Source organism: Prunus mume, linkage group LG3 (genome assembly GCF_029339155.1).
Source record: "Prunus mume cultivar Tortuosa linkage group LG3, ASM2933915v1, whole genome shotgun sequence".
Taxonomy (NCBI): domain Eukaryota; kingdom Viridiplantae; phylum Streptophyta; class Magnoliopsida; order Rosales; family Rosaceae; genus Prunus; species Prunus mume.
In genome coordinates, this window is record NC_142700.1 from 26,326,906 (window position 1) to 26,352,196 (window position 25,291).

General features: G+C 39.7%; 3 protein-coding genes across 4 annotated transcripts; 1 reads left to right on the plus strand and 2 right to left on the minus strand.

Annotated features, from left to right (window-relative positions):
* Positions 1-4,277: 4,277 nt before the first annotated feature.
* LOC103327081 (aldehyde dehydrogenase family 3 member I1, chloroplastic) lies at positions 4,278-10,147 on the plus strand. 2 transcript variants are annotated; one of them, XM_008229368.3, is made up of 12 exons: positions 4,278-4,572; positions 4,900-5,009; positions 5,126-5,381; positions 6,762-6,830; positions 6,963-7,059; positions 7,211-7,417; positions 8,006-8,121; positions 8,209-8,313; positions 8,621-8,793; positions 8,903-8,993; positions 9,264-9,413; positions 9,733-10,147. In XM_008229368.3, exons 3-12 carry the CDS (start codon positions 5,271-5,273, stop codon positions 9,967-9,969), a joined length of 1,356 nt encoding a protein of 451 aa, XP_008227590.2. In that variant the 5' UTR covers positions 4,278-4,572; positions 4,900-5,009; positions 5,126-5,270; the 3' UTR covers positions 9,970-10,147. The 2 variants fall into 2 exon arrangements, with proteins under 2 accessions (XP_008227590.2, XP_088903868.1); XM_089047742.1 differs by having other exon boundaries at positions 4,401-4,572; positions 4,900-4,994; positions 5,107-5,381; positions 9,733-10,144.
* A 332-nt stretch (positions 10,148-10,479) lies between these two features.
* Positions 10,480-14,065, minus strand: LOC103327082 (Eukaryotic aspartyl protease family protein). The gene is made up of 9 exons (XM_008229370.3): positions 13,962-14,065; positions 13,540-13,757; positions 13,308-13,425; positions 12,688-12,911; positions 11,742-11,966; positions 11,480-11,618; positions 11,099-11,299; positions 10,934-11,006; positions 10,480-10,854 (listed from the first exon to the last, which is right to left on the minus strand). The coding sequence occupies exons 2-9, from the start codon at positions 13,752-13,754 to the stop codon at positions 10,742-10,744; spliced, it is 1,308 nt and encodes a 435-aa protein (XP_008227592.2). The 5' UTR covers positions 13,755-13,757; positions 13,962-14,065; the 3' UTR covers positions 10,480-10,741.
* Positions 14,066-15,229: 1,164 nt separating this feature from the next.
* Positions 15,230-17,269, minus strand: LOC103327083 (NAC transcription factor 32). Its single transcript, XM_008229371.3, has 3 exons — positions 16,966-17,269; positions 16,415-16,692; positions 15,230-16,185 (listed from the first exon to the last, which is right to left on the minus strand). Exons 1-3 carry the CDS (start codon positions 17,129-17,131, stop codon positions 15,754-15,756), a joined length of 876 nt encoding a protein of 291 aa, XP_008227593.2. The 5' UTR covers positions 17,132-17,269; the 3' UTR covers positions 15,230-15,753.
* Positions 17,270-25,291: the final 8,022 nt, after the last annotated feature.

The following is a 25,291-nucleotide window of genomic DNA, read 5'->3' on the forward strand; positions in this document are numbered from 1 at the left end:
ATATTCTGCAAACCAATTTTTTCTTGAATGGAAATTTTCAGGCCATTATTATACCTTGCAACCTTTTGGTTTTCGGTCTCGGTCAAATGATTACGCTCCACATAAACTCTTGATATTCAAACCGAACGATTGCCTTGTGCACAAACGATGTATATGTGGTACAGAATTTGTTCATAATTAGTGGGTAGGAACCGATCCATCATAAGCTGCTTCATCTTTCGCCACATACAAACCCGTTGCTTTCCTTGCCTCGCGTGAATTCGCAGAATCGATCCCACCATACAAAGAATCAGTAACTTTCAAAAATCGACCATCTTCACCATTTTGTTCTCTGGAACCTCCATAATTTCAAAGAACCTCTCCACTTCTACCAACCAATCCAAGAAATCTTCAATTTTCAGATTTCCCCAAAAATTAGGATTTCAACTTTAATCCGATAATCACCAAAATTGTTGTGATTACGATGAGGTGGATTGTTAATCGGTGGTGGTTCCTCAAGTTCTTCTTCGGACTCCGACTCGCCATCTGGAACACATTGTCTCCTATTTTTTCTTCCAGCATTGCCTCCTTGGTTGTTGTCTCTATCTTCTCTTCTATTGTTATCTCTGTCTTCTCTTCTATTGTTATTTCTATCTTCTCTTCCATTGTTGTCACCAATAGCTTGTAACAACAACTCATGCATCTCCCCAAGTTGATTGGCTAAATTGTCAATTCGTACATTTTGAGCATCCAAATCTGCTCGAGTAATTGGGACAACAATTTCACGATCAGCCATGATAAGCCAATAATATCGAGATGGGCGAGACCCGCTTTGATACCACTTGACGCAGCACAAGCAAATAGATTTTCAAGCCAAAATCCTAAAGAACAATAGTCTGGAATCCACCAGGAAATAAGAGAGAAAATTCTCCTTGAATTATTTGATAAAAGTCGAGATGATTTCAACCAAGCATGGCAGCTGATTAAATACAACGTTCTCACCCATTAGACTGCCCTGGGAGTTATTGAAAACGTAATGCATAAGAAATGAAAAGTCTCAGTAAATTGAATACTACGTTCTCACCCATTGGATTGCCCTGGGGTTATTGATAAAGTAACAGAAAAGAAACAAAAGTCTATAAATTAATACTATTTTTAAATGCACTTTTGGAAGGCCAAAGGACTTCAGTAAGTCCAAAATCCACCATATGTCACAATAGTAGTGAGTTGGACTCATGGCGTCGCTTCCTTTTGAGAATGTATTATGCGACCCCATCGGAGCTGGAAGGCCAAATTTGTAAATTCCTGCTACGTCCTTTTTCACTTCTTCGCTCCAGTTCTTCTTCAATTCATTCAGCCATTTATTCTACATCAACACGTATTGATATAAATGCCATCACTTTACATACACTTAAGAGAGAATCATACAACTCGAGTTAAATGTCATGATCCTGTTGTGAGTGTCGTCATCATATGCTTGCTAGAAATTGATTATCTATTGTTGTTTATGGATTGATTGATTGTTTGGAGGTGGATAGTGAGTCCTAGCTATTGTTCTTGACTGATTTTAAACCAATTTCTCTTAAACTCTAATTTAAATTCTGTTTTCTTTTATTGTCCTTGTTTTGTTTCATTCACAAAATCAAATCAAAACCCCCATGGTGTTGGCATGTGTGTGGAAGTCCTTGTGTTTTAGTTTTCATTGCGTGACATTGATAAACATCTTTTTAGATTACAATCTCTGTGGGAACGACCCTTACTTGCTTACTATACTATCATTTGATTTGTGCAGTTGTAAGGTTTTAATATTGTTGTTAAAAATTACCAACAAAAAGTAATACATTAAACATCAATAAAGTTACAATACATGTTTGACTTTAGGGCATATTTCTAATAGGGACCCTATAATAGTTGAGATACCCTACTCTAAAGCTCCTCTATCTCACTTTTCTTTTGCTAGGTTTTCTCTCTCAAATAAATGTATATAGCTCTTTTGCAAATACAATTATGACTATAGTAGACGTAACCCAATTATTGGTGAACCACTCAAACACTTGTTTTATGTGTATGTGATTGTGATCCTGTTGCTCTAGTGTTGATTTAAAAATCAGCATCAACATAGGCATTTAACGATTTTATTAACATTTTGACTAACTGATGAGGCACTTTTTAGGTTTATTAGAGTTTGTGCATGCATTTATAGATTTAATAGTTCATGTATGAACTTTAAAATAGACCTAGCGTTTTTTTGGAGTAAAGACTCTTCTTCTTTTTTTCTCATTCTCTTCCTCTTCTGATTAATTTAAGCTTTGTAAATTCCCCTTTCCCCTATTTTACATGTCTAAGTAGGGTATCTTAATATTGGGATTTATGAACATTTTTTGTATTTCTTCTTTCTGTTGAAGTATAAATTATTAAATTTTGAGTCTTTAATATTCAACCATGTTAAAATATGAAATTCAAGGACAATTATAATTGTAATAAATGGATAAATTATTAATTAGTATGAAATGATATTATTAACTTATTAACCCGTTTAGCGCTTGAGGACTCCTATTCGAATTATTTTTAATTTTTTTGTGAAAGGCCCCCTCTAATGTGAAATCCTTGGCTCTGCCACTGGGGGTGGTTGTATAAACACGATTAATCTGTAGCAAATAGAATAAGAATACGTGAACAAAATAATACTTCGGACAATGTTCATATACTGGAACAATGTTCGAATCATGAGTTTCCTTTCCTTTGATGTTGTATTGCTAGCCTTATATAAACAATGTTACATTTTATTTGAATATGAAAACTCGTCATGGAAATTTTTTGCTTGTAATATTATGTATTCCTTGACTAATGAATGATAATAATATCAAATTATATTTAAGATAATCTTTTGTTTAAAAAAAAAAATTAATTCTTGAGTAAAAAGTTCCTAGACCCAATGACGGATCCACATAAGAACAAGGCTAGAATCGCCGCCTAGAGCAAAAAATATTGACCCCTGCATGTGGTGGATGGATGGGCAAGCCATGGTCACCATCTGTTTTATATATTGCCCTAGAGAAAGCTAGACAACAACTTGCGTGTGTCCTTTTTTTTTTTATTTTTTTAAAAGTTATATGGGCAACGCTTTTCCCCGGGTGAAAAAACAAAAAAGAGGGTTAGCTTTACCCGATAACCTTAAAATTCAATTTGAAAGCATATTTCCCCCAAAGCAACCCAACTTCCCCAACTTTAACCCACCCATGTATGTAAGGTTATTATACGTGTCTGTGCGGTGCATTATGGTTAATTTCTTGAAATCTATATGTAATATAAAAGTAGATGATAAATCTTGGATTATATTTTTGAAGCAAGACATAATAATCTTAACTAGCCATACAAATAATTACTACATAAATTGATTATGTGCCTATTTTAAAGCATGTTCTTTTTTTTTTATACGGAATGTCTCATAGGGAAAGATAAGTGGTTATTAAGATGATTTGTAAATAGTAAGTAAATTAGTGTTGATTTTACACATCTTTTTACAGGTTTTTTTTTTTTTTTAAAATAAAAATTTGTGGGCTTTTACACGTGTACCGTCGAGAGTAAAATTCATGAATCCGATATTGCTTGGACCTGCCATTGCCTCTCGAGTGCAGTGACACTAGTATAGGGGAGTTTGTAGTAGTGGTGGGCATCAATTCGGCCGAATCAAATAGTAATTATCGGTTTGGTTTGGTTTGATTTTGACCAAGAAAAAGTCAAATAGTTTAAAAATCAAACCAAACTATATATTGTTTGGTTTGGTTTTGAACTTTTGTAAACCAATTAAAATCAAACCAGACCATTTATGTGTATATTTATTTCTAATTAGGTAATAATTATATATGGATATTTGAATTAAGCTATATTAGTTATTGAAATTTGAAGTTTTATGGCATGTTGAGGTTTAGGATTGTTTCGTACTCTAGAAAATAATTTAAGTATGGAACAAATTGTGAATTTGTTGGTTGTAATTGGGTTAAGAATGTTGAAAAAATTGCAAAAAGAAAGAGAATGTGGCTTAGGCTCAAACCAGCAAAACCAAATCGTCTTAAATTGGTTTAATTTGGTTTGGTTTTCTTCATGACTTTTATCAAAATTGAACCGAACCAAATTGTTATATTGTAATTGATTCAACCGTAGTTTTCAGGTAAAACTGATCCAATTCGGATTGTGCCCGCCCCTATTTTGTAGCCCGACTCAGCCTATGAGAGCTTACGATGCACGTTTCCCAGACCCACCCACCAATCAAGTTTCTGAAACATTATCCGCTTCTCTTTTCAGCGGCAGAGAAGGCGTCGTATTTGCTCGTAATGTTGCTATCAGCTCTCTCTGTGCCTGCTGGTCCCTGCGGTCCTTCACCTAGCTGCTATATGCACGTACTACTCTGCTTTCCCTTTCGCTGCATGTGGGGCTTCTTCCCTCCTGCGTGCGGCTTTATACTTTCAAAGTTTTCAAAGACACTGCCATTGATGAAACAGCCATCAGCTAGCTAGCCATTGAATCTCTCTCTCTCTCTCTCTCTCTCTCAACCATGAAAAGCCTATGCATTGATCTTTTTAAGAATTGCAGGTTCTTCTTCTACTCTTACTTATTCCTTACTCTATCCACTGTTCAAATTAATTAAACTCATTATTATATCCATTATTTTCTTTTGCTATCATTATATTCTAATGTAGAGATGCATTAATTGAGTTCAAATGATCCCACAAGTGACAGTGTAAGTTATATTGTTTGTTTCAATTTTAATTGTTCTCAATTTTTATTGTCCTGCCTCCTAATTCCTTGAAGAGCCAAAAATTTAATTAACCTTGCAAGCTAGCTACCTATTACTGAATACTACTTATAATTTAATTGGAAATACTCATTTTAATTTGCTTCCTGTTCTTCTAATTACAGTGCAACCAGTTTGGCGGGTACTAGGAGCAGCAGAGTTTTAACTTACAGGTTTCAGAGAACCAACTATCAGACTCATCTGCCCTCCACCAAACTTACATCTCTTCCTACTCGTAAGATCTCTTTTTGTCCATAAACATGCATTCATTTCGTTCAATTTGTAATATTATCATTTCTCAAGTAAGTTTCTTCTTCTTACATCATTTTTGTTTGTTTTTTCTGTTTCCAGTACTAAAACTTGCTTTGCAACTCTATCAACTGTAACCTCGGAGGTGGAAGAAAAGCAAACATTCAATCCTGACAAAGCTGGCGAGCTAGTTAAGGAGCTGCGGAACAGTTTCAATTCGGGTAGGACGAAAAGCTATGAGTGGAGAATGTCACAGTTGGAGAACATTGCAAAGATGCTTGAAGAGAAAGAGAAAGAGATTACTGAAGCTCTTTACAAGGACCTCTCGAAGCCTGAAGTCGAAGCATTTATATCCGAGGTCTCATTCTTTTCCTTTTCTCCATGCTGCTGATTAAATAAGTTCTGCTTCCTTTGTTTTTCATATATAATATTCCCAGTGTGTTTTCCAGTGCTTGTTCATATCATACACTACAATTGTGAATCTGAAAAGCAAAACAAAGGTCTATTCTAGAGGCTACTGGGACACTGATTTAGTATCTGTCAATGTGATACCCCAATTATGTTGGTATGCATATTATACGAGCGTGTGTTACAGTCCCGCATCGATCTATTCTAGAGGCTATAAGGACATTGATATGTATCTGTCAATGAGATATAGTATCTATTATATGTATCGAGGGCACAGAGAAAAACCAATTTGAGCCTTGACAAGGTCCTCAGAATTTATTATATGTAGAAAGTTGTTGTATTAGTGATGATGTCAAGTGTAGGCTTGAGCATCCAGAGGAAATGTTTCTGTAGCTCAAGCCTGGACTCGTGGGCTTAAGTATTCAGTACGGGTTCTGGTTTTCTTCTCCTGATTCGACATATTCCATAGCAGTTTTTGGTATCTATTTCCTTCTCCTAGTTTGACTGTATGACATTCTCTATTGTGATTTAGGGTTTTAAGAAGGCTATTTATATATGTCCTTTAGAGTCTTAGCCTTTGTTTTGGGTTCAGTTACCGAATTTAGTGTTTTTTCTCTTATAGGGTTGAGACAGACGAACTGAGGGCAAAATCTGGTGTCTTTGTGGATCACCATTGTCATTGTCATCACCTATTGGCCTAATTTGGTTTGGGGTTTGCTAAACTCTTACATTGTTGTTGATTGTTTGTTTCTTCTGCATTTTTTGAAACCAAGTCAAGTTGTGTTTGTGCGATCTTGAGCTAGGAATCTAGTACAGTATTCTTAACAAGGACTTCTAAGAATGCAAAAGTAAATGTGCACCTAAGAACTCAGGGAAATTTGAGGAATTTTAGAACGAAAGCAGAGAAACCTTTTCTCCAAACCAGAAATTACACTCCAAGCAGTCCTGGCTCGTCGTTGCTCATGCAATGACACATATAAACATTCTTGTTACTCAGAAAACTTTCTTTGAGGAAACACGATCCAGAAAACATCATAAATGAGCCTTTCATCCACGCTAAGGATGGCATGGTCCCCATAAATGCTCAGGAGATGGCATGCATATTTGTTGCCTTGTTTCGACCTGAAGCTCAGTGTGCTATATACGCTTCTAATTCCCCTTATGTTCGCATGCTGTAGAAATTTGACTCCTATTCAGAGGCTCTAAGGCTTATAGTGGGACTACCCCATTGTTTAACACAATGTTTTCACTGTAAATAAATTTGTCATAAATATTTTTGTGTATTTCATTTCGCATTGTACTAATAAATATGGATTTTTTATTAATGCAGATTGTTACTGCAAAATCCTCATGTAACGAGGCACTGAAAGAATTGAGACAGTGGATGATTCCCCAAAAGGTGATTAGAGTAAATATCCTTTAGGTCAAGGATGACAAGTCCTCTCATCCACTCTTCTTCCGGACCAATATATCCTCCAATATTTACTATAATAAGTGAAATATAAAGTAAATTTGTTGGTGCGCATTTCAGGTCAACACTTCAATTACAACATTTCCATCATCAGCAGAAATTGTGTCAGAACCTCTAGGAGTTGTGTTGGTCATCTCAACATGGAACTTTCCCTTCTGTATGTTAATACGTTGCAGCACAGTTCAGAACTAGCTAGTTATACAGATCACAAGTTGCATACTTGTCACCTTGTCGAAGCTTCCCCACCAAATTGTTCATATAGATTGATGTCTTTTTATAACACGTGCTGTTTTATTTTTATTTTCCAGTGTTATCTCTTGATCCTGTCATTGGAGCTATTTCAGCTGGCAATGCAGTTGTGCTAAAACCTTCAGAAATTGCTCCAGCTACGTCTTCAATTCTTGCAAAATTAGTAGAGGAGTATTTAGATAATTCAGCTGTAAAAGTTGTTGAGGGGGCTGTTCCAGAAACAACTGCACTTTTAGAGCAGAAGTGGGATAAGATACTCTATACAGGTTATCAATCTTTCAAATGATGATCCTCCTCAATTTTATATGAGTTCTTTTTTTAATAGGCTTGTAGTGACATATACTACACTACTCAGGGTAAAAGATATGCACCTCATTATCAATTTCTGTGATGCTTCCAGAATCTTATTTTTAATTTTATATGATTTTCTGCACCATAGCTTTACCCTTGCCACCACTACTTGGAGGTATTATCTACATTGACCGTAGAGGTTTCCATAGTTCGAACTTGCGATTCATTACATGAAAGGTTGGCCCTTATTTTGGTAGGCTTTTCTTAATTGTGTGCCGTGTATCAGTGAGTGAACATGAGTTAGTGAACATTTGCAGTCCTAGGTAAGTTCATAGTTCTTTTCTAATACGTAATAACTTTACGTTTTAATTCTAAGTATGACAAGTCACATACAGAAATGCATGGTTCAAATTCAAAATCTGGTAAAAGAAGTTTGGCAAGAGAAGGTTACACTATATGTATACATATATTTAGCGTTCTTCTTACATAGTTCTTTGCTTCGTGCGTTGGTTGACTCCTAACTAGCTAGTAACATACTGACAGAGTATTTGTATACCGTACAGGTAGTGCAAGAATAGGGCGCATTGTGATGGCTGCTGCTGCAAAACACCTTACACCTGTAATTCTAGAGCTCGGTGGAAAGTCCCCGGCTGTTGTCCATTCAGATGTCGATTTACAAGTAATTGGTTCTCTTATCAGGCAACATGAATTACAGTTTCATCTAAATTTGAGGCTTGGCTTTAACTGTTTGTGTTAAACTTTTAAGGTTGCAGTTAGGAGGATAATAGCAGGGAAATGGGCATTGAACAATGGACAAGCTTGTATCGGTGTTGATTACATTATCACTACAAAAGACTTTGCTCCAAAGTTGGTACGATGCTCCCCCCTAGGAAAACTTAAAATTGTGAATAAAAAAAGTTTGTATGTTTTATTACACATTGGTCTCATATTACATAGGCAAACTGTCTCATGTGGCTATACGCTTATTTAGTCTCTCCATCTAATACCTTGACCTTTTCGGTTGGATACCTCAACATGGTTTCAAAGAATTTTCATTCTCCTCAAAAGAGGAAGGTTCACCACACGTGTGCATGCATGAGCGCATGCGACTATTTAGCCTCTGCGTCACACTTCAATATGTTTCAGGTCACTTTTCTGAAACCATGTCTACTTGACAGATAGAAGCTCTAAAAATTGAACTTGAGCAATTTTTTGGGAAAGATCCAATGAATTCAAAGGATATATCCAGGATAGTAAGCTCAACCCAGTTTAAACGTTTGGCAAAAATGTTGGATGAGGATAAGGTCTCTGATAAGATTGTCCTCGGAGGCCAAATGGATGAGAACCAATTGTGAGTGACACTGACCTTCCTTGCTTGTTAAGAAATGTTACAACTGTATATAAATAGAATGTACAATTCTTCTTAAATGAATTCTCCTTATATCATGTATTCGATGCAGAAAAATAGCTCCAACTATCTTGTTAGATATCCCAGAAGAGTCTCAGCTTATGCAGGAGGAGATATTTGGGCCATTGATGCCTATTGTCACTGTGAGTGCTTGAATTACATCATTACTCTTAACATTGACCTAAGAGATTACATTCTGCTCTGGGCTAATTCTTAACCTATGCAAATTGGAGAGATGAGAGCTTAAGATGAGTAGAGGAAAGCCCTCTATTTATTTGTGTAGAACAGGACTAGTCTATTTATCAACCATATGTAAATGGAAATTGAAACTAATTCATCTATTAATTTCCATGTAACTTTGTCATGCTTATTAGCCCCTCTCTCATTATGTCTTTTTATTAATTGGTCATAAGGTTGAGAAGATTGAAGACAGTTTTGATGTCATAAATTCAAGGCCAAAGCCTCTTGCAGTGTATGTTTTCACAAACAATGAGCAGCTGAAGAAGGGCTTTGTGGAAAACATATCATCTGGAGGAATGCTCATCAATGACACAGTTCTACATGTGACTGATTCTTCTCCTCTATGCATACATACATACGTCTTTGCATTTCTGCATCTTCACAAACTAAAATGAAGACCTTATCGTCAACTAATTAAACAGGCATCCAACAGCTACCAGTCTGAAACTTGCACAAATAAGTTGGCCATTTTCTCTCAAATTGAATTTAATTGACTAAAGCCATATACTTGTCACTATCTCCAAGTTAGCATATGACACTCGCTTACATTTATTTATGCTTTCACTAGATAATCAAGTTTAGCTGTGTATCCATCTTTGTTAACCAATAAGCTAATTCATTATTGACATGCTTGCTGTGCAGGTTAGCATAAGTGGTTTACCATTTGGAGGAGTTGGGGAGAGTGGAATGGGTTCATACCATGGTAAATTCTCCTTTGATGGGTTTAGCCACAAGAAGGCAGTTCTTTACAGAAGTTTTAGTGGAGATTCATCTCTGAGGTACCCACCATACACACCTGAAAAGCAAAGATTGCTCAAAGCAGTGATCAGTGGTGACATATTTAGCATAATCCTGGCTTTGATTGGATGGTCTAAATAATGAAATTAGGCAGGCTCTAGACAGAATGTCTTCAATTCAGTCTTTCTTGTATGTAAGTTGATATGGATCAATCAAAATTAGTAATTATTAGGCCTCTTCAACTGAATAATATGCATTGCAATGTATGTATCTGTAATTGCTGTTCTGGTTACGTTATAATATTGCTTTTCCCTACAAATTTCAGTTTTGTTAAGTTTAAAAGGTTTGGGGTTCAGGCTTTCCCCTACAAATTTCTGTTTTACCAACAAGGTCTAGTCCAATGGAAAAAAGCCTTGACTTGCAGACCAGCGGCCTCAAGTTGGAACCCCCATGGCACCTTAGTAGTGTGTCTGAGTTATACCCCACTGGTTATGTTTCAATTTGTTTTGCTAAAGAAAAATAACTCAACATCGATCACTCTGTCAAACCCCTTCAGTTACCACCTTGACCAAGGCAGAGGCTACAACAGAAGTGTTACATTGTCTCCGAAAATGATAAAAGAAATTGAGAACTATAATTGAGCTCAGCACATTGTAAAGAAGTCAGAATATTCTTCATATGTAACCTGAAGTATACTATACAGTTTTCACCAACATATATGGTTGGAAATAGAAATACCAAGTAGACGTGATTCTACATACATACATGTGAAATATATAAAATGTACAGTGGAAATGGAACTATTCCCCTCCAATCCTATATAGTATACAGCGGAGAATGTTTCTTTCTGCTGGATAATTCTCTGTGATCATACGCCATTATAAACGTGCAAGTCTGAGAACCTCACGAAGCATCACCAAAAGCTGAAACTTCTAGACTTGGGTAGCTGATCACAGTTTCCAGGACCCCATCCAATCATCTGCTTCTCATTGTCATAAATCACCATTTTATCTTGCATTGAAATGTCTGTAAATGGGACCAAAAAAGAATGATCATTATTGTCTTCAGAGGTCATGCTTCATAACATACACATGGAAACTCTTACCTCCAATAATGTTAGAATTTTGCAGCCCAACTTCACTACCATTTAAAATTCCCAAGCAAACATTTCCCTTGGACTGCCAGCATATAAATCATTAGTTTTCTAACATAGAAAGTGCTTCGACTTGAAATGAAGAAAAATAGGGAGATCATGGAAGGTGAAATTTACCGATATAATTAGATAAGCTTCTGGGGGCAATTCAAACTGTGTGGTATCTTTTCTACCACTGGCAAATCTTAGTGCTAAGGGCTTGAAGTATGTCTTGACATCACGTATGTTCCTAAATGGCTTTCGACCTTTCCAACAAAGGGGGAGAGTCTTGTCATCTAGAGCTTCTTTTAAAGGTTTTCCAGTTAGTTCTCTTTTCAACTACAAGATGACAAGAATAACATGAATCAACTTTTATTCTGAAAACTGTCAACAGGAAATGAAAGGATGATTAATTTTAGTGAGGCAAAAGCCATAATATGAGGGAAAATGGAAGCATTGTAAGTTCTAGATGTAGATAATGAAAATGCAGACTAGTTTTTGACAAAGCTCTTAACTCACCCATGAAGTCAAAAATTGATAAGCCTGAGAATTAAGATAAGTGTATGAGCTTCCACTGTCAAAAACCATAACGAGGTTTCTAAACCCAGTAGATTTCCCACCGACTATAAGTTCCGCAAGTCCTGGGGAGTAATGTTTGCTGCATAAACCACAAGGAGAATAATTGGTGCAGGAAAAGATGATCATGAATCATGAATTATGAAGCATACATTAAAATAAAACCTTTGTTAGATGAAAACGGGGTTCAAGAAGGGTTTATTACGTGTAATCAGGTGACATTGGTGTCCAAACTATGCGTGAAGAATCATAAAGGCCATCCCCCAAGAAGAAAAACCCGCCCCCTCGCCCACTTAAACAGTGACCAATGACATGTCGCACCAGACCCTGATTACTAAGTTGTGATACGATGCTAGGTTTTCCCTTGCCAAGGCCGAGGACTCCATCTATGGGATGATAAGATGAACCAGGAAGTTGATCGTATCCACACCTGTAGACATGACATTAAACAATTAAATGATCAAGATCAAGTATGTCAGCAAGTCTAGGAAACATTGGTTTGTGGCGCCTCAGTATAATATAAGGTTTGGTTTCTGTTTCATATCACATTGTTAAACTTAGTATATGTTTTCATCAAGTGTCCAATAGAGTATGGTGCATACATTTCATTTTTATCTGACCCAAATCATCACAAGAGGCATCACCATATTGTTAATTCTTCTCAAACAAATTAATTATACTTGTCAGCTTTAATTCTTCTCACTAAATTACTTCAAAGAAATAAACTACTTATCCACAACAATTAACTTAATCATGTTCCATTCCCATGAGGACTTTATGATCTAAGTTGCAATAGCAATTATACGCAGCTATTGATCTAGCTACTTACTAGGCAGTTGCAAAGAGCTGTTTGTTTAAACAAAGTTTCTTGGGGGAAAAAAAACAAAACAAAACAAAAGGGATGGGCACACGATTTGAGCTTAATCCATTGCAAGAAACAGAAAAAAATCTTAGACCATGTAGGCCAAATCAAATAAATAGTTCCATAAGGATTTAAAGTTAAAGTATGCTATGGCAATTTCTTTCGTTGGCATGGGGATGAGAATCAGGAGATAATTACTTCAAGAAACACAAATATTTAAGTAGAGTAGATAATTAAGCATTGTTAGAGATAATATTGATGAATAATTTAAGCAGGAAAAGTTACCAACCCAAGGGCCAGGTGAGTTGTTCGCTGGTTTCCATTGGTAAAGTTGAGGAGAAAGGCATCCCTTACAAGTACACCAAGGGATGAGCCACCATCTGCATACTCAACTTCATAGTCACATTGCTCTGGATTTTCACATTTGTGGGAACCCGGTGCATGCAAGGCCTCACAGAGGGGGTCCTTACAGACCACTAGATCATTGTTGGGACGGTACAATGGATGAGGAGCCTGCAAAGTGCAAAGTAAAAGGATAAATATACGTTAGGACCCCTCTTTTCCATAACAATTTTTTTTGTATTGTGAAGGTTTAGCATTCAGGAAATATGGGACTCCAAAAAAACCATGATTCATTAGAATTGGACAGTAATTGAACAATGCAAGATATGAACAAGAAATTCAGCCAGAGAGGGAAGCAATAGATGTCGCATCAGAATCATCATGTAGGAATTAAGCAGGAGAAATGTTGGTTTATTTAGTATACAATTTTCTTTTCTGTTTTCCATTTTAACTAGAAGCAAGCATTAGTTCCAAGCTAGATGCCCACAAGACAGTAACAAGTAACAACTTGTGCATTCTAACAAGAAAAGTTAGTACAATAAGAAGTTGTGATTTATAATTAATTACCTCAGTGCATCTGACACAGGGAGCATCACATTGAAGCCATGTGAGATCACTACCAGTGTCTGGATCAAGAAAGTAGGGCTTTGGAGGCTGACCAATGTTAAGAGTGACATTATAAGACCTGCAAAACAACCCCATTGACTTGAGAGAGTTGAAAACAAACACACTTTTTGTATTATGATGATTGATTAAAAGCAAACACATGGACTTGCACAAATGACACAACGAGACTTACCCAATAGGGTACACGTTTCCATGAACCGGTAAGACAATGGAGGAGGCTGCGCGGTTGAGCCCCAAAGACGACGTCGCTTCATCCGGTAGCATAGTTTTCCTTCTACCCCGATAGTACTGATCACCAAAAGAAGCTGATGACATAGTTGCAGACAAACCCATCACCAACAGCGACATCACCAGCAACAACCACCCAGACTTTCCCTCCGTTTTCATTTTCTGTTTCACAGTAGGCAATAGAATGAATAAACGAAGGAACAAATTTAAGATAAAAGTGTTATTTTGTCTTTTTTCTATGGGAAACTTCACAAGGTGTTCGATAAAATGACTGAAAGAAAATGGAATATATTCCAATGACGGAGTTGGGTGAATGCAACTAAGGACTCATGGTATTGCTTGCTTCCTTTGATTTCTGCTAATTACCCTTCTTCTTCCCTCCAAGTTATTGCAGAATCCTTCTAATCCATCACATTTGAACTTCTTTATTCTTTTCTTCCTCTGACATTGGAATGGCTTGTGTGAATTGTTGCTTAGTTGGATTTTGGAACAAGCATTTGTTTTTTATGCTAATTTTTTAACGAAGATACCAAATGCCAAATGCTTCTTTGCTCAGAGGAAATTACCAAATAACGTTATTTCTTGGAAATTTCTAGGTAACATTGCATTACAAGTACAAAGGTCCCCATTTTGGGCGGAAATACCTGTTTCGAAAGTTTTCGAAGTCTCCCAATTTCCTAAAGGAGAAGAGGAGGAGCAATAAGAAGGTCGACAAAAGGAGGATGTTTAATTTCATAAAAACAGTTTTCTTTTTTCTTTTTTTTATAGTATAGACATGCTACATACCTTCAAGTTCGGATATGATGTTTTCGAGTCTCTTATTTTCTTTGTGTCTCACGCAATAATATTTAACACATATTTCCAACTTAGCTGGTGACTAACGTGAGTTCATTTTTGTTGAGAAAAGATAAACAAAACCAAAATCTCTTCCACCCATGCTTATACATCTCCTATTCGTACACTCTCATTTTTTGATATATTGGACATACTTCCTCATTCACACACCTTCACATTTGGTTAATTAGGAGAAGAAAAACCCATAAGTTTTTTTTCCCTACACATCAGCATGATAAGAGCAACAATATAGATGTCCAGCATAATTGTTGGTGTGACAACCTTGCGGACTGAATTACCAATGCCCTACCGACCACAACAATCAAGAAGTTAGGGCACGATATTAGGATGGGACAACTCAAAGATATTCCTTGTTGAGTTACAACTTTGAGCACTTATATCAGCATTAAAAATAAAAAGTAATATCTCTATTTCTTCGTTCGGTTTTGTCTCATTGGGTCTTCCTTGATTGACTTTTAACTAATAAATAAGTTTTTCTCCTATAGAGGTTATATGAAGGGAAAATCTATGTAAATCATGCATAAGTCCCAGTGTCCCACACATGTAAGGTCAATATGAAATTACCTTTTTCTTTTCTTCTTTTTTCCTTTCTCTTTTTTTTTTTTTTTTTTTTTTTTTTTTTGTGTTGGGTTGCGAAGCTGAGTTATGCAGGCTTAGAACCTAATGAAAATTAAAGTTAGAATGTAATCCATTGAAAGTTTGGAGTAGTGTCCAAATAAAATAAAGCTTGCCCCTGTCCTTACAAGTGATAATATATTTCAGACAATCCCATGGGTATCTATGGTTGAAAATTTACCCTCATGTGATAAAGAATTCTATTCATACAAGTGAAAGGGCCTCACCAAGCCATAACAACCTAATTCAAGATCAGATGGCCCAATTCCCACTACAAAACTTCAAACACATTTGTTTCTCTTGACATCAATCAAATGCATTATAATTACATGTCATGCATACTTAAAAAAGAACAAATTAAAAAAATTTCTGCTACATAATTCCTGGAAATTGTAACAATTTTCTACCGTAAATCATTACCTATTAACATATTATGGAGAATCTAACCCGAGCCCATCAGCTTGATGCTTTTCTCACTCAGCAAGAGCACAAACCAAAGGTCCTTTTATGACGACATCATAAATTCATTTGGTCTCTAAACCAACTTTAAAAGAATATTAGGTACTAAATAAAATAATAATGGACCTACGTCAAGGACCCTCTCGAATAGCATCACACGAGCCCGGCCCGTTTTTTTTTTCTTCAAATTTTTCTGGTGCTGCCACTTTCCCAACCCAACAAGTTTGGTTTAAAATTGGGTTTGTAAGTAGGCAAACATGTTCTGCTGGTCCATTTGGTACTGAGGCTGAGCAGCGCCAAAAGGGTCAAGAATATCTGAGAAGCCATCCATGTAATTGATGAACTGATTATCAAGGGTATTAAGGGAATTCTCTAATTCATCACTGCTCCATTGTAGCTCACTTTGGACCTCCTTCTCCCACGCGACCTCTGGCGACAGCACGTGCTCCGAGCAGCTAGAGTAGTCCGTCGTCTGCTGCACCCTCGGTGCTGAATCCATCGACGACATATCCGTATGGGGTGGTGGCATTTGGGTCATTTCCGGTTTTTGCTCATGCAATATTTCTGGGTATTTGGTCATTTTACTGCGCTCCATGGCAACATTATGTTTCTCTATGCTACCTTTCTTGTTGTATATTCGGCATAGCACCCAATCATCAAGCTGCAATAATAAATAAAATCAAATTAGCACAATATAAAATAAAATTTGCAGACGTGTGTTAAATCAGTTGACCAAGACAGTGTAATAACTTGTAATCGAATTTAATCCCCGACCTCATACATTAGAGTATTTTACAATATCGCTGTTTATTAAAATGAATCATTTTAATTTGAAGAGATTGAATAATTAGGTAAAAGTCAATAAGGTGCAAAAGGATAAAGTTAGGTACCCTCAAGTTGTTGTTTTTCTTGGAAGCCGACCTATCGACATTTGCAAGGCGGTACTCGTGCATGATCCAATTGGTTTTAACTCCTCTAGGAGCTTTGCCCGCGTAGAACACGAGTGCCTTTTTAATCCCAAGTGCCTTGGGCTTTCCAATGTGCTTGTCCGCCCCGGTCGCCTTCCAGTACCCGGTTCCTGCTGCCCTGTTCGGCCTTGAACCGTTCGGATATTTTCTATCCCTTGGCGAAAAGAAATACCACTCTTTTTCTCCATAAAGAGCCAATTCTGCAAAAACAACAACAAAATTGCAGAAAAAAAATTAAAAAATTGAAATTCAAAGGACCCAAATTGAAATCACATCAAACCAATCCAAAGTTCATAAAAGAATTTTTTTTTTTTTTTTTGTTGGGTTGGGGCCAATTGAGATGAAATCCAGGTGACCCATTAAATTAACCCAATGAAATCCAGTGATTCAATCAGAAATGGTGAAATTGGAAATGGGGATTTGACCAAAATTAAAAATTAAAAAAAATTGGAAATGGGGGAATTTATTTATACCAGGTAGCTGCCAAGGATCAAACTTGTAAAGATCAATCTCTTTGATGATGGGAACAGCAAGAGGCTGCCCAGCACATTTCCGGCACAAGTAATAATTCACCAACTCCTCATCCGTTGGGTGAAATCTGAACCCTGGCGGTAACTCCAACTCACTTCCACTTCCCATTTTTACCGTTTACTTTTTGCAGCTCCCTTGCTCTTGATCTTGCTAGTCGTAGATCGCTTTGAATTTCTTCTTCTGGTTCTAGTTTTAGCTCCTCTGCTTCAAGTTTCTTCTCGGCTTTGGAACGATGGGTTTTACAAGACTCCCAAGCCCTCTTATATACCCGCCCGCACGCTCAACATTATTACTTTTCTTTTTCTTTTTTTCTCTCTTTTTTTAATTCTGACACGTGGGTTCAGAGAGAGAGAGAGATAGTGAGAGAAAGGAGGTGGAGGGGCTGACCGCAGCCAGTCGACGGTCTAACCTGAGAGTGCCACGTGTTCATGGCCCACTTTCAGCTGCTGCTTGTGTCATTGCTTTCGTCACCTACTTTGGACGTTCCTCTCTCCGCTTTTTTAAACCCTGCCTCTACTGCATCGTTGACGGTAGTTCTCGATCTCCTGTTCCACGAGGAGGTTTTATTTTGTGCGGTCAGCGAATCACCATTTGCCACATTCGGTATGTGGAAGACTTTTTGGTCCAAGCGGAAACTGAAGGACGACCGTTCAACTGCTTGGATTTGGAGTTTCCTTAGCCCTCCACGCATGACGTATGGAAAAAACGTCATGGCACTGCTGGATCATGGATGGATCCACAATTAACTAATCCAAAATTCTACGACTCACCAAACAAATCATCTCTCTCTCTATCTTGAACTTGCGTTCTGCCGCATCACATAGTCCTTTTCTTTATTTTCCATAAGAAACAAAATTATAAGGAAGATACTTATGAATCAACTCCCAACATTTTCAATATCAAAATAAATCTCAACGTCCATACGAATAATGCTACACATACAACATTTTTATTTAATATTTTTATACTATACATATCATATGTCACATCAATTAAATCAATGAAGTGTATTTTAATAATAATAAAAATTTAATTAACAATTTTTTTGAAGTGTTAGTAATTTATAAAAGAAATGTTAAATAATTTTAATTAATGTGGTTGTCCATCTTATCTACCACATAAAGTAATATGAGAATGTGGTAAGAGTATAGCATTATTTCAATCCATACTAATAATAGCATGTTTACTTATGAGGAACGCATATTTAGAATGATTTTGATTCTCGCTTATTTTGTATTGACTAGAATATTGATATTGGAATGATTCTAATGTCATACGTCCCATATCTTTATTACGCATAGTGAATTAAAAATAATGTGGATTCTATATTAAAATTTGTAATTAAATACCCTCAAAATCATGAATTGTATCAACTTGAGAGTAGTTGATCTAATTCCAATTTCTTACTTCCCTTATTACTAAGTTCACAAATTCATGAATTCCTCCATTTCTAGTAAATAAACATATGAATATTACCTTGAATTTGCTAACCCGTATGTGTCTATATTTACTTCTCTATAAACATGTTAAAATTGAAGTTGTTCAAGTTGAAAAAAGAAGCCTTCGGATATTTCTTACTTGTGACAAAATATGCCAAGGAATATTATTAGTAGAACTAGAGGTTAAAATATGATTCGAAGCTGTAGTAGAATATCCTGCAATAATTAAATTTTTTTTTATAATTTAAACGTATTGCCCTTTAATCAACCATGCTACCATGCTCAAGGGCTGCAATTTCAAATTGAAGGACGTAAGCATGACTAACATGGTAAGTTCCACCAGTCTTAACATTCGCACTATGTGTTTTTAATAACATTGCGGATTGACTCTTGCTAAGTTGTAAAGGGTGCTTGTACTAAAATGCATAAAGTTTCACACTATGGATTAGTACATATTCAGGTTCACATTATAGGTGCTTCATGTGTTTAGAGATTGCATTATGTGATTATAGATGACCTGTTTTAATAAAGAAAGCATCGCTTGTCTATAGTTCGTTTTGTTTAATCACTCTTCACGGTAGCTTGAAGGGGAATGACTTAACTATTTAAACTCATGGCCAATAAAGATTATTAAACCTTTCGGAATACAGAAGCTTAGTGTTCTAGTGCTTGATCTAGTGGGAGAATATTATGTTTTCCTATTTAGATCGGTGCGCTAGATACTAAGTCATATCAAGTTTAATAAGAGTTTAAATTAAGTTGTACCTTGAGGCCCAAAACTTAGTGAAATAAGGAAGGATTTTGAGGCCTATTAAGGGGTCCTATTATATTTCCATTTATGTGTAAACCGATTAAGTGGCCTTGAAAGATAAGTCAAGTCGGCCCTCGATGATGAGTAGAGACGACTTGACCTAGCCATATATAAACTAAAGGCCCTGCTCTCATCAGACACATTATCAAAACCTATTCTCATCAAACAGAGAGAGCTGAAACAAATTCTGAGAGAGAGCAGAAGTCTTGAGCCGTTCCTTTTCTTGCTAGGATTGCTGCTGCTATGGATTGGATGAATACATAATTTGTGTACTCAAGGAAGATGGCTTTAGGTATGTCTTCATATCTTTACATGTATTACAGGTTGTGTGTAAGATCTAGAACATGCATATAAAGAATCTAACACTATGATCTCTAATAATAACAAGTCCAACTGCGAAGCACATATGGCTTAGCTAAGTTAGCTAAAGCGGATGTGCTCTCCATTATGCATAGAGTTTGAATCTTCCTCTCTGTATTAAAATATGATATCGCTTGTATAAAAATAAAAAATAAAAAATAAACAAAAAATCCAGCTGCTACTTTTTCAAAACTTTTCACGCCCATAACCATTAAAGTTTAATTTTTAAGATGTTAAACGGGTTCCATGTAACCAGATTCTTGTAGTTCCAACTTATTTTTTCTACACCACATCCACATGTTGTTTCCTTAACTCTTAATTTTAAAAGTGTTTCCAGCTATAGCCCATCTTGTTTTACTTTATACTAAAATGAATGGCCAATGAATATCAAACACGTTAGGCTAAACCCGAAACCATGTTTTAACCGGCCCACCTTGATTACAAACCACCGTCGCAACATTAGAACAACCTCGCCCCTGACGCATGCAGTCTCTGGCCCAGCCTTGAGTCCCACATCAGGCTCTAAACAAAATTGCACCTCCCAAGGCCTATAAAGGAGGACAACCATCCCGACGGAGGTAATCAATCGAACTTTCTGCATCGCCTATTGATCTGATTCAACCTTACTAAGCCGTGCTCTTAAGCATCGGAGAGCCTTTCGGCATTACCACACCGGTGCCTAGGACTTACGTGTGTTTGCTATCTTACGAGATCGCACACCCTACGAGGACATCGAATCTGAAGACTTAATCACTAAATTGCGGAAATGCTGAACCATTTTCTCGCCCAGCAGCTTTGGCGCAATCGTGGAAAGCGATAAAATCAACCTACAATTCTAAACAAAACAAATGGAACCACCCGGGACCCACGGTTCACATCGGAAGACGGATACCGTGCGGTATGCCGTGGAGCAAGCGCGGCGCACTACTTTTAACCGGTAATCTCGGCCGCTGAACCACGGTGAGCGGGCCAACTCGGATGACCTCCTTGGAGGTGGCTAAACTCAAGCGTAATAATCTCCTTCGTCAAGGTAAATGAAACCCACCAGTTAATCGTTGAAACACAAAACATTGGACCACCGAATCTTCCCAGTGGCAAACTGTGGCCGGAAGAAGGAAGCGAAGCGAAGGCAACGCTGCGCCCTCAAGCAGTAGTGGTCCGCTCCCGGACCAACCTCACATACCGAAGAAGGTTATATCGATTGTCGTCATCGGATCAATGACGAGAAGGATGCCAAGCGGCATAGGTCCCCAATCCAGTAAGCGCCCTTGAGGACTCCGGATGAGGTCTGGGGATAATCGCGCCGGAGGTTCGGGGTTTGGATTGGTAGCGAGATCCGATGATGATATGTCCCCAGCAGGCGAATCAAGCTACCGTTCGGAGCTCACAGGTACTCGCGAGAACACCAAGTCCGAGAGAGCTTAGAAGACTTGATCCGGCGTCCCAAGCGAGACCCGCCATCGCCTACTTTTCCAAAGAATCCAAGATGGAGGATGACGGGCGGTCCCATGTCCTACGATGGGGAAAACTTGGCCGGGACCGTTTGCAAAAGTGCATCAAGAAGTCCAGATCGGATAGGAGGTCGCCCGTGGTGTACGCCTGCTCTATCTGCGGTGTGGAAGACCTTTTGATGCACCTCACTCCTTCAATGTCGGCGGTTGGATTGTAGGGCACCGGCGACGAGGGCAATATACTACTGTCCATCGTCACTGCGAGCCTGCTGGCCAATTCTCTGAAGTCTCGAACCGAGGGCCGGTGACTCTTGTGGTAGAAACAAATTTTCTCAACCACTTCGCGATCGGAGCGGACCCGTTGTACTACCATCGGCGATACATGCGATTGTGAGGAGGGCGAACCACCTACAGAATACGCGTAACGATCCGCAGTACTACGGTGTCCGCGGATGATAGGCGACTACGGCGCCTTCAGAGTGGCCTCTGGTCCCTCACTTCGGTACCTCGTGCACGATGGCCCAGCGCCCGTTCGGCGAGTTAATGAAGCGGTGCTGGTTCATGCGAAGGCCGAACCGCTGATATTCGGCAGACGCCCAACAAAGGAAAAGAATCGACCGCAAAAGTTATCTGGGGTGAACCGGCGACTCATCGGCGGAACAAAGCGAAGGATGCCCGTGATGGCCGTCGGAAACTCAAGAGGGCAGCGGGAAATCACGGTCGTAGCGACCGCGGGCGCCCTCTGCGAATCACGGTCGTGCCGGAAGTCTTCACCTGCGAACACAGCATGTCGAAACCGTTCAATGAGCGAACATGACCAGATCCCAGCCATAGCCAAAGCTGCCCGGCGGGGATAAAATGGGACAGCGGCGTCTGCGATACCACCGTGAAGCGAGCTACAATACCGAAGCCGCGCATCGATCGAGGAAAATTATCAGCGTCCGATCCGGGAAGAAAGTTGGTCAGTACCTCGATCCGCCTGTGCCCGACGCATCAGCGAATGGCGGATCAACATAATCGGCACGATGTTGCGGCCCCACTCTGGCGGGACCCTCTAAGTTCGATGAGCGATATGTCGTGCGCCGCGCCCGCGAGTCTTGGCATAGAAAGACGATCGATTGCGAAGAAGTTGCGAAAGGTGGGATAGGACCCATCACATTTGTGAAGAAAAGAGGAGGAGGATCATCTACCCCACGATGACAATGATTATTAGGGCCGAGATGGCGATTCTGTGGGTCGGTCTTGTCGACAGGAAGCTCGGTGAGCGTAATTTTTACCGTGCGTTCAGGAAAGGGGATTAGCGCTGACATGGTCGACAAATCACGCCTTAGCCAGTTTTTACGGAATCTGGTCCAGCGGTCGGTGCTTGTCGGCACGCCATCGCCCGCCAGCGTCGCCCCTAGGAAAACAATGACCTCGATCAATTCTTCATTGTTAGCGCTAACGGCATACAGCGTCATCGTGAGCGGCGGCGCTTACGGTCAAGCCACCTATCTCCCCACATATTCTAGATGAAGTTCCCAACACGCCCAGCTTTGGAATCATCGGGGTGATCGGCTCAAGCGCCTCGGATGTATACCCGCAGCCCTTAAGTCTTTAGTAAGCGCCAATGGAATTACGCCAGCCGTCGAGGGACTACGAAAGAGATGCGGAACTTATTAACTGACCACTAGGGAGAAAACCAGCGTAATGGCCTTGCCAGCCGAGGCTCGGTCGTGGTCTGAATGAAGATTCCACTCGGTGGGTGAAGATCGGTACCAATTAGGTCAGGACCTCGAAGACGAGTTCGACTTCTTCACGGCGTGGCGGAAGTCCGCTGGTCTTATGCTGATATGCCCGGCATATCACGAATGTCATCGACCACAAGCTTCGGTATCTCCAGCCCCACAACGGTCGGACAAAAAGCGCCGATCGTCTGACGCGAAGCGGTGGATAATGCGTGCGAAGTTGACGAGCTCAAAGCCATTGGCATCGAGCTTCGTGCGTTTACGCCCAACTCGGTCATGGTTCGAAGGCGGGGAAGATGGCGGATGTGTCGAGGACTATACCGATCTGAATAAAACTTGTCAGGGGCGGTTTCCCGATAGGATCGACCGGCTAGTCGATGCCCTGCCGGCGCGGTATGACTTCATGGATGCGTATTTGGATACAACAGATCTTCATGGACCACGCGATAGAGAACATACGGCATTCATCACGGATCGCGGTTTATCTTATTACAATGTCATGCCCTTCGGCACGGCTGAAAGGGCAACTTATCAGCGGCTCGTCAGCGGATTTTTGCCAATACATCGGCGGCATCATGGAGGTATATCCGACGACATGTTGGTGAAACCGAGCGGGGAGCATCTGGAAAACAGCCTCATGTTCATATTCTAAGGACTACGAATGGTGAACCAGTGATCGCGCCTTGATCGATAAATTTCGGATTATGATCAGTCAAAGGGAATCGAGGCCAATCCAAGAAAATCAAAGCCATAATCGACATGGAGCGCGAGAAGACAAGAAGGACATTCGAGCCTTCCGGTGTGTCGGCTGCCACGACTGCGCTTCATCTCCAAAGCTACCGACAAATCGTATCATTCTTCAACTTTGAAAGGCAAACATCATATCGCATGGACTCCGAATCGACGGCATTCAAAACTTGAAAAACTACATGGCAGGCACCACTATTATCAAAACCAATCCGGGAGATGTGCTACTCTATACCTTTAGTATCTAACAACGCCGTTAGCTCGGTGTTAATAAGGAAGCAGAACGGAACTACCAATTTTTATGTCGACAAAGCCTCTAAACCTGAGCGGTACCACCTTGACATTGTAGCAGCTGATGCGTCTGGCCCGCGAACCGCCCTTACGCTGAACCACGCGGAAATCACGATTGGCGAAGCCTCTTGGCGGTACTCCAAAGCGGAAACATCTGGCGGTTGGTCAAATTAGCGTCGGGTTGGGAGGTTTGACGCACAGTTCAGCCGAGCTGCGAAAAAGCCAAGCATTGCAGACTTCATCTCGAGCTCACCTCTAGCTATCAGGCTCACACCTCTGCAGGAGAAAGCGGATACGGAGTTTGATGCAGTTCCTCTCTGGATCGCATGTGGATGGCTAACAAACCAGCAGGTTGTGGCGTAGGGTTGGTGTTACTAGGGTGTAGTAAAATCGAGTATGCCCTCGATTCAACTTCGGACCTCCAATAACGGAGTAGAATATGAGGCCCTCGGCTGGCCCGGCTAGCCAAAAGCATGGCGAGAGCGGATCGGCATTCACGGTGACTCCGACTCATAGTAAATCGGATAACGGCGGACGCCGCGGCAAAGGATGCCTGTAGCCATTCTCTCGACTCACCAACTACTACAAAAATCTGGCCTACGAGATCGGCCAGTCCCGAATCAGAAAATAGCCACGCCCGGCGGCGCTCTCACGATTGGCCGGCAATAAATAACAAGATCGGAAGGAAGGTACGGTGGAATATTATCCCAGCGAGTACAACGCTTGCTTGAAGGTGTGTCATCGTTGATGCGAACACATGGATGTCTCAATCTATGCCTTCGACAACCGGAACCTTTCCTGCGATAAGTCAAGTTCGCTCCGTTACCGATCGGCAAGATACAGTCATCACTTGATGTGCTTGCAAGCCCGAGCCACGGCGCGTATCTAAAATGCACGACCCAGGAAGCGGGGACTACATCCTTGGGAGGTCCACGGTGGAATATGTGGTGACCTCTAGATCCAGTCGCTCTCACACAAGGTCTTAAGCGGGGTGTGGTTACGGCGACTGCACGAGGATCGAACACATTGAGGAGGTGTGACAAGTGCGGTGATTTAGTAGTGTCCCTCTTCTTCTGTAGAGCATTTATCACCGTCGTGAGCCGTGGCCGTTAAGCCGATGGGGATTAGATCGATTGGTCCAATGCGGAGGCAAGAATTCGAGTCAAATCAGCCGTTTTAGCCGTAGACTAGTTCACCAAATGGGTAAAGCAAAGCCTAAGCGACAATGCGGCAGCAGTCGAAGATTTCGTCTGAATGAACATTCTTTGTTGATTGGCATCCCTACGCCATGCGTCACGGTTCAGTGATTTGATTGGAAGTCTTTGGGAGTGCACCAGACTCAAGATCAGCACATTGTTCTTTGCTTGCGTGACCACACCCCAATCGAGCGGACAAGTGCCATGAATAAATTGTCAAAGGCATTGAAACGCGAAATGACAAAA

Excerpts from the sequence above, each read along its gene's own strand:
- LOC103327081 (XM_089047742.1), top strand. The coding sequence starts at position 4,535 with ATGAAAAGCCTATGCATTGATCTTTTTAAGAATTGCAG. Across the intron at positions 4,573-4,899 it reads GATCTTTTTAAGAATTGCAG|TGCAACCAGTTTGGCGGGTA; the intron begins GTTCTTCTTCTA and ends TTCTAATTACAG. Across the intron at positions 5,382-6,761 it reads TCGAAGCATTTATATCCGAG|ATTGTTACTGCAAAATCCTC; the intron begins GTCTCATTCTTT and ends TTATTAATGCAG.
- LOC103327082 (XM_008229370.3), bottom strand. The coding sequence starts at position 13,754 with ATGAAAACGGAGGGAAAGTCTGGGTGGTTGTTGCTGGTGATGTCGCTG. Across the intron at positions 11,619-11,741 it reads CCAATGTCACCTGATTACAC|CAAACATTACTCCCCAGGAC; the intron begins GTAATAAACCCT and ends TGGTTTATGCAG. Across the intron at positions 11,007-11,098 it reads AAGCTTATCTAATTATATCG|TCCAAGGGAAATGTTTGCTT; the intron begins GTAAATTTCACC and ends ATATGCTGGCAG.
- LOC103327083 (XM_008229371.3), bottom strand. The coding sequence starts at position 17,131 with ATGGGAAGTGGAAGTGAGTTGGAGTTACCGCCAGGGTTCAGATTTCAC. Across the intron at positions 16,693-16,965 it reads TGATCCTTGGCAGCTACCTG|AATTGGCTCTTTATGGAGAA; the intron begins GTATAAATAAAT and ends TTGTTTTTGCAG. Across the intron at positions 16,186-16,414 it reads AGAAAAACAACAACTTGAGG|CTTGATGATTGGGTGCTATG; the intron begins GTACCTAACTTT and ends TTATTATTGCAG.